The sequence below is a fragment of the Accipiter gentilis genome, chromosome 18 (assembly GCF_929443795.1).
Source record: "Accipiter gentilis chromosome 18, bAccGen1.1, whole genome shotgun sequence".
In the NCBI taxonomy this organism is placed as follows: domain Eukaryota; kingdom Metazoa; phylum Chordata; class Aves; order Accipitriformes; family Accipitridae; genus Astur; species Astur gentilis.
Window position 1 is genome coordinate 27,746,093 of NC_064897.1, and position 11,464 is coordinate 27,757,556.

At 50.0% G+C, this 11,464-nt stretch overlaps 1 protein-coding gene across 1 annotated transcript; it reads left to right on the forward strand.

The window, feature by feature from the left end:
* Nucleotides 1-2,196: 2,196 nt before the first annotated feature.
* TAB1 (TGF-beta activated kinase 1 (MAP3K7) binding protein 1) lies at nt 2,197-11,124 on the forward strand. Its single transcript, XM_049821787.1, has 11 exons — nt 2,197-2,298; nt 3,178-3,314; nt 3,495-3,648; nt 4,281-4,367; nt 4,922-5,060; nt 5,525-5,638; nt 7,963-8,074; nt 8,183-8,327; nt 8,718-8,940; nt 9,238-9,394; nt 10,443-11,124. Exons 1-11 carry the CDS (start codon nt 2,266-2,268, stop codon nt 10,648-10,650), a joined length of 1,509 nt encoding a protein of 502 aa, XP_049677744.1. The 5' UTR covers nt 2,197-2,265; the 3' UTR covers nt 10,651-11,124.
* The last annotated feature ends 340 nt before the right edge of the window (nt 11,125-11,464 follow it).

Sequence of the window (11,464 nt, forward strand, 5' to 3'; positions counted from 1 at the left end):
CTTATGGATATAGGACAGAAATGACCCCTAAATTCCCAGTCCTGCAGTGCGATACACGCTGGCAGCCTCTGAGCACACCCGAAGCCTTGCCGATTTCAGTTGCGCTCTGAGCAAGGACAGGGTCTGCCTGTGCTCATCAAGGTGCATGACTGCAACCTTGAATGTCATTAAATAAGCATAAGCTTGTGCTGCAATGCTGAAAAAGTGACATCGTGTTTTGAAGCAGAGAAACTCGCCTGTTGCTTTTAATGACACGGACAATGCTGTTCTACACATATTTCTGCAGCATCAGGAATTCTTCTTGATACTGGTAAGAAAAAATTCTTTATCAGTACTAAATCTGTCCATCCTACTTTTAATTTTCATGCAGACTCAAGACCCATTCCTATAATTATTTGTACCCACAGGAATACTCCAAATGGCATCAGTGAGACCAAGCTTATACAGAAAGCTAAACATGCAGAAACTTATTTGTAGACTGAGGTTCTAAATTTAGCATTTTCTTCTATCTTTGGCCAATATAACCTTTAAAAAAGTAATTCTGCCTGTGTACCGTAATTCTGTCTGCTTGAATGGCTGAGTATTTGTGAGCCTTGCGTGAAGGGGAAGGATCTGTAATCTTTATATATTTGGAAGAAAGAGATGTAACAAAACAAAAGACAAAAGATTTACAGGAAAGGGAGCTGGAATCCTCCGGCAGGATCCCCTGCAGCAAAAACCATAGTTCCATAGAATGAGGTTAATTAACTGGCAATTATTTCTGAAGTGCATCTGAATCTAATCTATTTGCCACAAAGATGTCATTAAAAGAGTATCAAGCCACTGCTGGAAGTCAAGACTACTTAACAGTCCCACCCTCACCACAGTTGCACTGTTACACATGACTGAAACTGATGTTGGAGCCCCTTCAGCCTTAATTGGCACAGGTAAACGTGCTCTTCCCCAAGCCCCCCTGCTGCCACAGCCTGTCTGCCAGCCATCGCTCCCTTCAGGATATGCCACTCACACACCCAGAGGGATCTTCTGCTGACTTACAGTGTTAAGAAAGTGGTGGGAATGATTCTTGTGTCTTCCCGCCTGCTCCAGCTGAGCTGATTTAATGGAACCTGTCCCTCTTGAAACAGCCTACCTCAGCCTAGAACGGATCTTAAACAGCAAAATCATCGATCTCTGGTTTTGTCTGTATTGTTCAGGCAGGCACACAAGCCATTTTACTGTTGTGCCTGACTCAAGACTACCAAGGACTGCTCTGAACTGCAGTAGGTATTGAGAACAACCTGTCAGCTGTTCTAGACACCTTCCCATTACTGGCCTGAGGGCATGGTCCCACTATGTCCTTGTTATGGCCTGCAAAAGAGGGTGGGAAAGGGCTGTGGATCGCCTCGGTCGGCAGAAGACGGACTCCAAGCCGAGACAAACGGACGCCTCTTGTGGTATCTACAGAGCAGCAGTGAGGCTGAGAGCTGGTAGCTTGGTCTTCCCTGGGCTTGGTCTTCCCTAGAGGTTGCACAAAACATGACACAGTGCTAACAAACACATTTCAACACCAGGGTCCTTCAGGGCTCTCTGGCACTCAGGGTGACCCCATTTCACAGCATCCTCACAACCCTGCCCCTCCCGCCCTCCCCTCCGCACATGCTTGCAGCGGTGGCCAAAAGGTGCCTTTTTCTCACACAACCGAAGGCCACAAGGTAAGAAATGGAGATGTCTCCGTTCCCCCTAGACCAGAGGAAGGGGTAACAACAGGGGAATTTAAAAATATTTCACGTCTGTGGGATTTCTCTTCTCAGGGATGCATGCTGACCACGCAGGCAAGCACCACCGCAGACTCCCCTATACCACAGGGTCCGCAGTGTGTCTGGGGGGAACGGGGAGCACACTCTTCTCCAGGGTATCACTTCGGGAGCCCCAGAGAGTCCCACCAGCATGGCTCAGGCCACGTTTCCGAGTGCCCTCAAAGCCGACGGCCCAGTGCCATGTCTGGGCTCGGACACTCACCGGGAGGGAACCGCCGCCGCCTCAGCGCGGGGGGCGGAGCCTGAGGGGGCGGGGGGGAAAGTTGCGCCCGCCCCCCTGCGCTCGAGCGCAGCCCGCCGCTCTCGCCCATTGGGCGAGGCGGGGAGGAGTAAGGGGCGTGGGCATTCTCAGGCGGGTGGGCGGAGCCAGGAGGAAAGGCGGGCTTTTGAGGAGCGGCCGCTCTATCCGGCGGACTCGTCTGCTCTGGAGGAGAAGGGCGGGCGGGAAGGAGGTCGCTCCTGCTCCAAGATGGCGGCGCAGAGGAGGAGTCTGCTGCAGAGTGTGAGTGGCACCTTCCCCCCCTCCGTGCACACGCACCCCCTCAGGTGGGTGCGAGGGGGTACCCGGGCCGCCTCCTCCTCCTCCTCCTCCTCCTCCTCCTCCTCGTCCGTCCGTCCGTCCGTCCCCCGCAGTGCCGTGTGGGAAGGGGGAGGCCCGGCGAGGGCCGGGATCTTTCCCCCCTCAGTGGGGAGGGGGGTTGTTGCCCTCCCACCCTCTGTGCCGCCTGAGGGCAGGGGGGGTCCCAGCTTGCGGGGGGGGGGTCATCGATCCCCACTTCGGGCTGGCCTGCAGCGCTGTGGGACTGGTGGGGGGCGGCAGGTGGCTGGGGGGGGCTGTGCCTGTGTTGCTTCGGGTGCTCAGCTGTGTGAGGGGGCAGCTGGCGTTTGCAGGCCCTGTGTGTGTGTGTACTGGCAGTGTGCACCAGGGAGATGGCGGCCCCGGGGATGTCTCTCTAATTGCTGGCAGCAACAGGGCCCCAGTCCCCTTGTCCTGGGTGAGCGTACTCTGGTGGGAGACCGGAGCCTTCCCTGTACTCCTGCGCCACGGATGCGTGAGGGTCTGATTCACCAAATGAATAGCTAAGCTAGCGCTGTGCTGTATCGAGCGTAAAACTCCGGTGCAAATTTCACTTCTGGTTTCTTGTTAGCAAGAGCCGGAGGTGCAGCCAGAGCTCAGCTTCAGAGGGAAAGGAGGTGGTAAGTGATCCAGTTCTGCAGCAGGGAATATGAAGTTATTGGCTGGGGTGGTGTGCTACCCTGTTAGCAAAGGGAAAAGGGTTGAGCAGAGGGTGGGGATGGACTTGTAACCTGTACTGGACCAGGATCCTTGCTTCAGGCTGATTGGGGTTTACATGGTCTCTTTCCTCTTTCTGTCTCCTAGGAACAGCAGCCCAGTTGGACAGATGACTTACCATCCTGCCATCTCTCTGGGGTGGGCTCAGCTCCAAACCGTTCCTACACTGCAGATGGCAAGGGGACAGAGGGTCACCCCTTGGAAGATAACTGGTTAAAATTCAGGTAAGTGGGTTGCATCTGGGACACAGGCTCCTGCAGACACAAGGGCAGGTAAAAGTGGTATTTAGTTTGACTCGGAAGAAGAGGCTGGGGCCTGAGCATGCAGGAAGTGTCTGGAGGAACTTGTGTATGTCTGTGTCTTAGAGACATTTGTGACCTCTTTGCTTCTGCCCTCTTTGACAGGAGTGAGAACAACTGCTACCTCTATGGTGTCTTCAATGGCTATGATGGCAACCGAGTCACCAACTTTGTGGGTCAGAGGCTCTCTGCGGAGTTGCTGCTCGGCCAGCTACATGCAGATCACAGCGATGCTGATGTGCGCCGAGTTCTGCTGCAGGTAAAGAAGCTTTGGCTGGGAACGGCTCCAGCTTCTCACACTACCCACCTCCTCTTTTTGCCACCAGGGGAGCAGCATCTGGTTTCTGTGGGGGTTGGAAACATCTGCCAATGGTTGCAACTGCACTCATCCTGACTAGCTATAGCGCTTTGTTTCACTCCCACCTCATACCCATCTGTCCCCCTGGCTCTGTCAGCACAGTGCTGAGAGCTCTGCAGGAAGCTGCCGCTTATTTTCACTGGACATGTAGGAACAAGTCAGCCTGTGAAGGAGATGACAGTGAGTGAAAGGGAGAAGTTAACGTGTGGGGAGATGGATTTGTGAGTGCACTTTCTTGAGTGATAGGCAAGTTCTTACAATCAACACACAAAATCAGATAGGTCTCTGACATTGCTGTGAATGTAATTTTTATGTTGTTGTCTCCTGTTTTGAGTTGTTGCAGATTGTTTTTACAAGCTGTTAACTAGATGCGCTGAAATAATTGTGTTTCAATGTGATGTAGTGATCCTTGAATGTCTGTATATAGTGATCATCCATTCTTATGAGCCAGTCTTAGGGAGGTGGGGATGGGTAGCCCCATAGGTCTGTAGACACTTGATAAGAGCTTAGATTCTCTTTATGGCCTTTTTTAGGCTTTTGATGTGGTGGAAAGAAGTTTCCTGGAGTCCATTGATGATGCCTTGGCAGAGAAGGCCAGCTTGCAGTCCCAGCTACCAGAGGTAATATGTAGCCTTAAGAACAGAGATTGCTGGAGGTCCCACCTTCCAGATCGCTGGGTGAGGTTTGGGCATATTAGTCAGTCTGGTCCAAGGGAGGCTGTAATTGAATATTATTTCTTGGTGGTTCTCTTCTGGGAGTTTGCATGAAGTGAAGCAAGCGTCTTGGTCCATTTCCAAGAGTTCCCACTGTTCATACTGGCGCTGCTTAGACCCATCATTGGTTACCGTAGTAAGGAGCTGAACGTATCACGGAGAGGAGTTCAACCTGTACATGTGGCTCTTCCAGGACAAAGCCATGTGATGTAGATGAGAGGCAAGGCCTCAAATTTGCATGGCATCTGGGCAGATGTGTATTCTGTTCTTCAGGTGAACTGGACTGATGTCTCCAGAACCTTATCAGCTGTGTCATTTGTTAGGATTGAACAAATAATTGTATGTCTTGCACAGGCTTGACACGAGGCTAAGACACGCCAAGACGAGTCCCCTCCCTACAGAACTTTGATTCCAGCTGTGGTGACTGTGTGTGTAAGCTTTCCCCTCATTTTGGGTTTCAGGGTGTCCCTCACCACCAGCTGCCTCCTCAGTACCAGAAGATTGTGGAGAGATTGAAGGTTGTAGAGCAGGAGATCTCTGGAGGAGCCATGGCTATTGTGGCTGTTGTTCTCAACAACAAACTCTATATCGCCAACGTGGGTGAGTTGTTCTTTGTCAGCAGCTCAGTCTAGGCATTTCTGAGGATGGCTGTTGTTCTAGGAAGTGAAAGAAATTTGAATGTGGGGGACAGTTTCTTTGGACTGTGGCCGAGGAGTGATATCAGGAGGAAATCAGCCTGGCTCTTTATCTGTGCAGATGTTGGCTGATGCAATGTGTGTGACCAAAGAACAGAGGGAAGATGGGTTGAGAGGCAGTAATGCAGGTTCACTGAGACACGGAGAGCTTTCTTGTGAGATACCAGCTCAGGCCTGGATGAAGAGCTGCCTAGCAGGCCTACTATGCTGCTAGCAAGGCTACTTTTTGAAGAACATGCTGAGACAGTACATGAGCCTTTCTCTTCTTTTCTGTGTTTATTCCCCTCTCCTGTTCCTTTTCCATTTGGATATGTTCTCCCTCTTAACGGCAGAGCTATCTGGTGCCTCATCTCGCTGCTCCCACTGCAGGTACCAATCGGGCACTGTTATGCAAGTCCACGGTGGATGGGCTGCAGGTGACTCAGCTCAATGTGGACCATACGACAGAGAATGAGGATGAACTTTTTCGCTTCTCCCAGCTGGGTGAGTGTTGGGTTTCATGTTCTTATCTGAGAACATTGTGTACCTCTGCTAGTCTGGGGCACCAGGAATGACTCAAGCTGCTGGAAACAATAAATGACCACAAAAAGAAGCTTACTGTTGTTTCAGATGACTGGTTCAGTCCTTTCTTTTTCTGTATATCTAGCCATTGTGAGTCTACAGAGTAAGTTCAGCTCACTGAACCAGCAGAAAGCTACCCTTTCTTTTCAAGTTTTGAGTGTTAGTTTTGTGTCCGACTGCCAAACTGACATTGATTTGCCCTCCAGCTGTGTGATTGCTGGAGTCGATAGGAAGGCAGGAGTGGAAACACGCAGCCAGAGGGTAGAAGCAGGATGGACAGTATATGACTGCTCCTTTGGAGGTAAACCACAGTTATGCTGGGTTAAGTTCTGTGTGATGCTGCACCCTCGGGATGGTGCATTTCAATATGCCTTTGTACAAGCTGCTGCTGCAAAAAAAAAGCAGCTAGCTTCAGACAAAGCCAGGCCAAGCACTGGCATTTACCGCTCTTACATCAGTAACTATTGAACTTAAGGCTGACATTTTGCTTTAGGCAACTTCCCTTTTCCTTTACAGTGTTTGACATGTTTTCTTTCTTGGCCTAGAACTAGCCCAGACCACTTGTGTGATTGCTAGTACCGAATTCTTCTTATTGAGAAACTTATGTTCTTACCTTTGTTTAGGTAGATCTAACTTGGCATTCTTCGTTAGGTTCACCTGGTAGATATATTCTTATCTGGTGAGGCTGTGATGTGGTCATTTTCTGCTGCTGGGTCTTGTTTTCTAGTTCTCTTCCATTTCCTCTTTTACTCATACTCCTGCAGTAGTGGTACGTGCTGTGAAACAGAAGACTGAATGCAAGAATCCAGGGGAAGAGACCCTTTGACTGCCTTTCTACTGCCAAAATTGCAGAATTTAGCTGCAGTCCACAGCAGAACAGGGATCTGCTAGAAATACTGACCTTAACTTGGCGCAGCAGTGGCTCTCCTGCTGGCAGTCCCAGCGGAAGGGAAAGCCTGTGGAACAAGCCAGTGTGCACAGGCTGTTTTGGGAGCCCAAAGGAGGTCGTTGTAGGGCTAGGCTGAAGCAGAGTGTTAAGAGGTAGAGGGGATAGCGTTTATCACAATGGTGCCTGTATCACACCTCTCCTGGGGGAAGGGTCTTATGCCTTTGTGACTCTTCACCCAGCATGTTGCAGCCTGTTTGGTGCTCCAGGAGAGTTGCTGTGATTTAGACACAACCTCTCTGGCGTTCTGTGAGCTTCCCTGTGTTTGTGTCTGTCGATAGCGTGTATCCCCCTGCCAAGAGCTGGCAAATGAGCCAGGCCATGTTGATGAGTCAGCTTTGGTCTGTAGCAGATGGCAGAGTTGTGTCTTACTGCTGGGGTAGGTGTGGAGCCATCTGTGCAGTGAGGCTTGGTTTGACTCAGAGGGAGAGTTTCAGCTGGACCTCTGCCTTCACCTTGCACTGAGGACAGTCATCCCTAGATAAAATCTCAAAATAACGTTTTCTGCCTGTTGGGTCTAGGTATAACCAGGAAAGGGGAATTGCCAGAACAGGCCAGGTAAATGGCTCATCTGCTCTGAGTCCTGCCTCAAATAGTAGCCGCACCTGCATGGTCCCTATTAGAACCTTCCCCAAGATGGGATTCCCTCCTAGCCCCTGCCAGAGGTATATCACCTTAAATTTATTTAGATAAATACTTGTTTGGTCATTGTCCTTATTTTAGGAGTAGCCCACATGAGTTTGAGCACTTGAGCAAATTCAGTGCCTTGTGTAGATAGTTCTCCTTTTTTCCCCCTGCAATCTAGTGTATTAGTGAAATCGTTATGTGGAGTTTAGGAGCAGGGATCAATAACAGGCAGAAGAAAAAGCAGAATCCTTCACATACATTCTCCTCCTTCCTGCCTTCTCCCATCGCACAGTCCAGAGCTGACAGGCGCAGATGTTCCCTGCCTTTTCAGCGAATGCCTGTAGACCCAGACCAGCTGCCACTGGTGGCGTTGGACCAGGATGTGGGCTTTGTCTCGGGGCCAACCGTTGCATTCAGAGTGTACGTGTTGGGTTGTGTGCATCTCTCCTTCTTCTTCCCAGATTACAACTAATGAAAAGGTGTCCCTTGGAACACAGCAAACCGCTCTTCCTTTTCTCCCTGTTGGGCTCCTAATGATTCTTTGGCATCTTGTTTTGTCCTAGAATTCTCTTTAGTTATGGGTATTTCTTTTCTCATTCCTGTCAGTGTAACCAGAGGAAGTCCTGCAAGTTTCCCAAAGTCAATTAAACTTTCTTGTTTTTCAATCTGGCAGGCTTGGATGCAGGGAAAATAAAACAAGTGGGAACTATTCGTGGGCAGGAAAGCACTCGGCGCATTGGAGATTACAAAGTCAAATACGGCTATACTGATATTGAACTGCTCAGGTCAGAAAAACTCAACTTTGAGGTTTCAAGCCCTCCTTTTCTTCATGACCCCTCTGTTCTCACCTACTGCATCACCATTAAATACTAAATAACATGGTCTCTTTCCAGTGCTGCTAAATCTAAGCCCATCATAGCAGAGCCTGAAATCCACGGAGGGCACTCGCTGGATGGGGTGACTGGCTTCTTGGTGCTCATGTCTGAAGGGCTCTACAAAGCGCTGGAGGCAGCTCACGGGCCTGGGCAGGCCAACCAGGTGAGCCTGCTCACAGGGGAAACGTTCCCTTGGCTATTGACTCACTCCAGCGCTGTCAGCCGCTCTCATACAGACTTTCCTCCTCGTCTGTCCTGTGTGTGCTGGCCAGGTTGAATGCCTGTGCCACCCCATTCCAGTCTGTAATAATATGGGAGCTGCTTTGCCAAGCTGGTTCTTCTAGGCAGCTGCCTGTCCCTTAGAAGTAGCCCATTAAATGGAATGGGATGATCAAGGCACAAGGGCACATATCAGCAGGTGAGACTGGCAAGCATCACAGTTGGATGAATTGCCATAAAACTCTTAGATCAGATAGCAGGAAAAGGTTTCCTCCAAAATCTCCTGAACATCCTTCCTCTGTCTTCCCCTTTCCCCGCCACCTTCTCTGCTCAGGAAATTGCAGCCATGATAGCCACAGAGTTTGCCAAGCAGACATCGCTGGATGCTGTGGCACAAGCAGTAGTGGACCGGGTTAAGCGGATCCACTGCGACACTTTTGCCAGTGGTGGGGAACGGTCCAAGTTCTGTCCCCGGCATGAAGACATGACTCTGCTTGTGAGGAATTTTGGGTACCCCTTGGGTGAGATGAGCCAGCCCACGCTGACACCAACGCAAGGTATGTTGGGGAGAGAATGAAACAAAATGGAGGGTGGAAGATAAGATCTCTTGATCGATCCAGCACTGACTTAACATTGGAAGAAGAGATACTCGGTGTAGAAGGAATTTTCTTATTAAAGAGATTATTGGCTTCTGAGACGTAGAGTCTGTGACAATTTGACAGAATACAGTATAGCATCTAAGAAAGGCAGTTTAATACAAATCCTTGGGTTCTTTGGCCTTTCTTTGCCACTGCATACCCCTAGTCACTCATGTCTCAACTGCATTTTATAACTCTTGTTTTCTCCTTTCTCAGGAGGCCGTGTCTACCCAGTCTCTGTGCCGTATTCCAGCTCCCAAAGTACAAGCAAGACAAGCGTCACGCTGTCTCTTGTCATGCCTTCCCAAGGCCAGATGGTCAATGGTGCCCACAGCAGCTCAACTCTGGATGAAGCCACCCCCACCCTCACTAAGTAAAAGTCCTGCTCTCTTGCTACCCGCAGATTTTCTCCACACCTCACACTGTGTAAAGTGGTTGAAAAGCAGAGAGATGCCTGTCAGTTACCTGTCAATCATTCCTTTATCTGGAGTGTGGCCCTCTTGACTGCAGTATTGACAGCCAGCATAATGTGTTAGCTGGAATGTGAGTGTGTGAGGAGTGGGAATGAGTAAAGCGAGCAGCTCTGAAGCCAGCTCTGGGAACATGCCTTGGGAGCAGCATCTGCTGCTGTTTGCGGAGGGCACTCTGGCAGCGAGCAGCCCTTCTCTTTGGGTTCTTGTATGCCAAGTGTGTTGGGTGCTATGCACAGAGAGAGTGTGGGTGCCCTTCATTTTCGTAAGGAAGAAGGGCTATGCAGGTCACCTCTAAGGCTGCTGGAGAGGCTGCGCTGCACAAGTTGGCTTGCTCACAGGCAGAGGCTGGGGAAGAAAAAAAAGTATAAAGGTCAGAATTGGATCCTGCTTGGATCCACTTTGCAGGGTCATGCTAGTTAGTGGCTCTGCTTCAGGTTCAGCCCTTGGCACAGGGTGGTGTGTGTACGCCCTGCAAAGTGAAGAAGCTGTCTGGGTATAGTGTTCTGGTAGCTCCAGAAACAATGAGGCTGACGCACTAGAGCTGCTTTGGCTGCAACACAGGTCATGCAAGAATAGCTTTCCTTGCTGCCAAACTCTTCCCGTAAAGCTCATACTGTATGGGTATGGGGAGGCCAGCAGAGTGCATGCCTCTTTTTTAATTATTTTTTTTTTCCTGCTTCCTTTCCTCTGTTCCTGAGACACACCTGGTTGTACTTAAGGCCTTCCAGTTAAATGTGAATCGGATATCTTTGGTGTTTGTTAATTCCAAGCAGTCCTCAACAGTTCTAGTGCTCTGATAGAGCAAGAGACTGCACCTTCTTACCTGTTTGCTAAGGATAGCTTGATCTGTGAAGAAGCTGGCACTTGTTCTGGTGCTTTTCTTGTCCAAAGCATCAGATGGGGAAAAATAAAGATGCTTGTGTTCTCTCTCTCTCTTTCCCTCCATAGCCAAAGCCCAACTGTGACACTCCAGTCAACTAATACTCACACGCAGAGTAGCAGCTCAAGTTCAGATGGGGGTCTCTTCCGCTCCCGACCCACCCACTCACTCCAGCCAGATGAAGATGGACGTGTGGAGCCTTATGTGGATTTTGCAGAGTTTTACAGGCTTTGGAACATGGACCATGGCGAGCAGGGAGCACTGACTGTGTCCTAACATGGAAATCTGCCTCCTCCAGACACCCTGCGCTCGGCTGCGTGAGCAAAGACTGAGGCAAGAATGAGAGTGCTCCGCTGAGGGCTGTGTTCTGCCCAGAGTTAACTCCTATCCAGGATGTGCTGAACACTGGGCTGGGAATTGTGTGCAGCGTGCTCGACACGTGTTGCCTGTGCCATGCACCCAATCCTGACCAACCTCGTTCCCTCAGAAGCCCTGTGAATAGGGGAAGGGGTCTTGAACGCAACCCTCGCTGCAAGTTTTTGCAAATAAACATGCAGAGAGGGCTCCCTTGGGATAATGCAAGAGCAGGGGCCTGTACAAAGGTTGCGTGTGCGTGTGTGTAGGTGTACGTGTGTGTGCCTGCGTGTGTGTGTGTGCTGTCATAATGTTTCCACAACTCGATTCATAATGCTGTGATTCCAGTGTTCAACTCCATAGAAGATACCTCTATTTTGCAGAATAAATAACTTATAGCTATACTCATTGGCACCTATGTGGCTTGCTCTCTTCCTTACGATGTCGTGTGTGGGTGTGACAGCTCTTCCTGGTGAAACCCTCTCATCCCCCAGAATAGGTGGTTGCACCTTGCAGCAGGCAAGCTTCTGTTGTAAAAGTGGCCTGAGCCCTTGCAGGTGACTTAAAAGCATAAGGTCTTTGTTCCAGGCTTGTTTGCTGACCTTTGGTGTTGGATTGTAGCTCGGAGCTAAACTATAAACTCCAATTATTGTTTTTTTTGTAGGCAAAATGCACACAGTTTCCTATAATGCAGGCCATCTGGAAAACCGTAGAGGGCAGGTGGAGTTTGTAAACA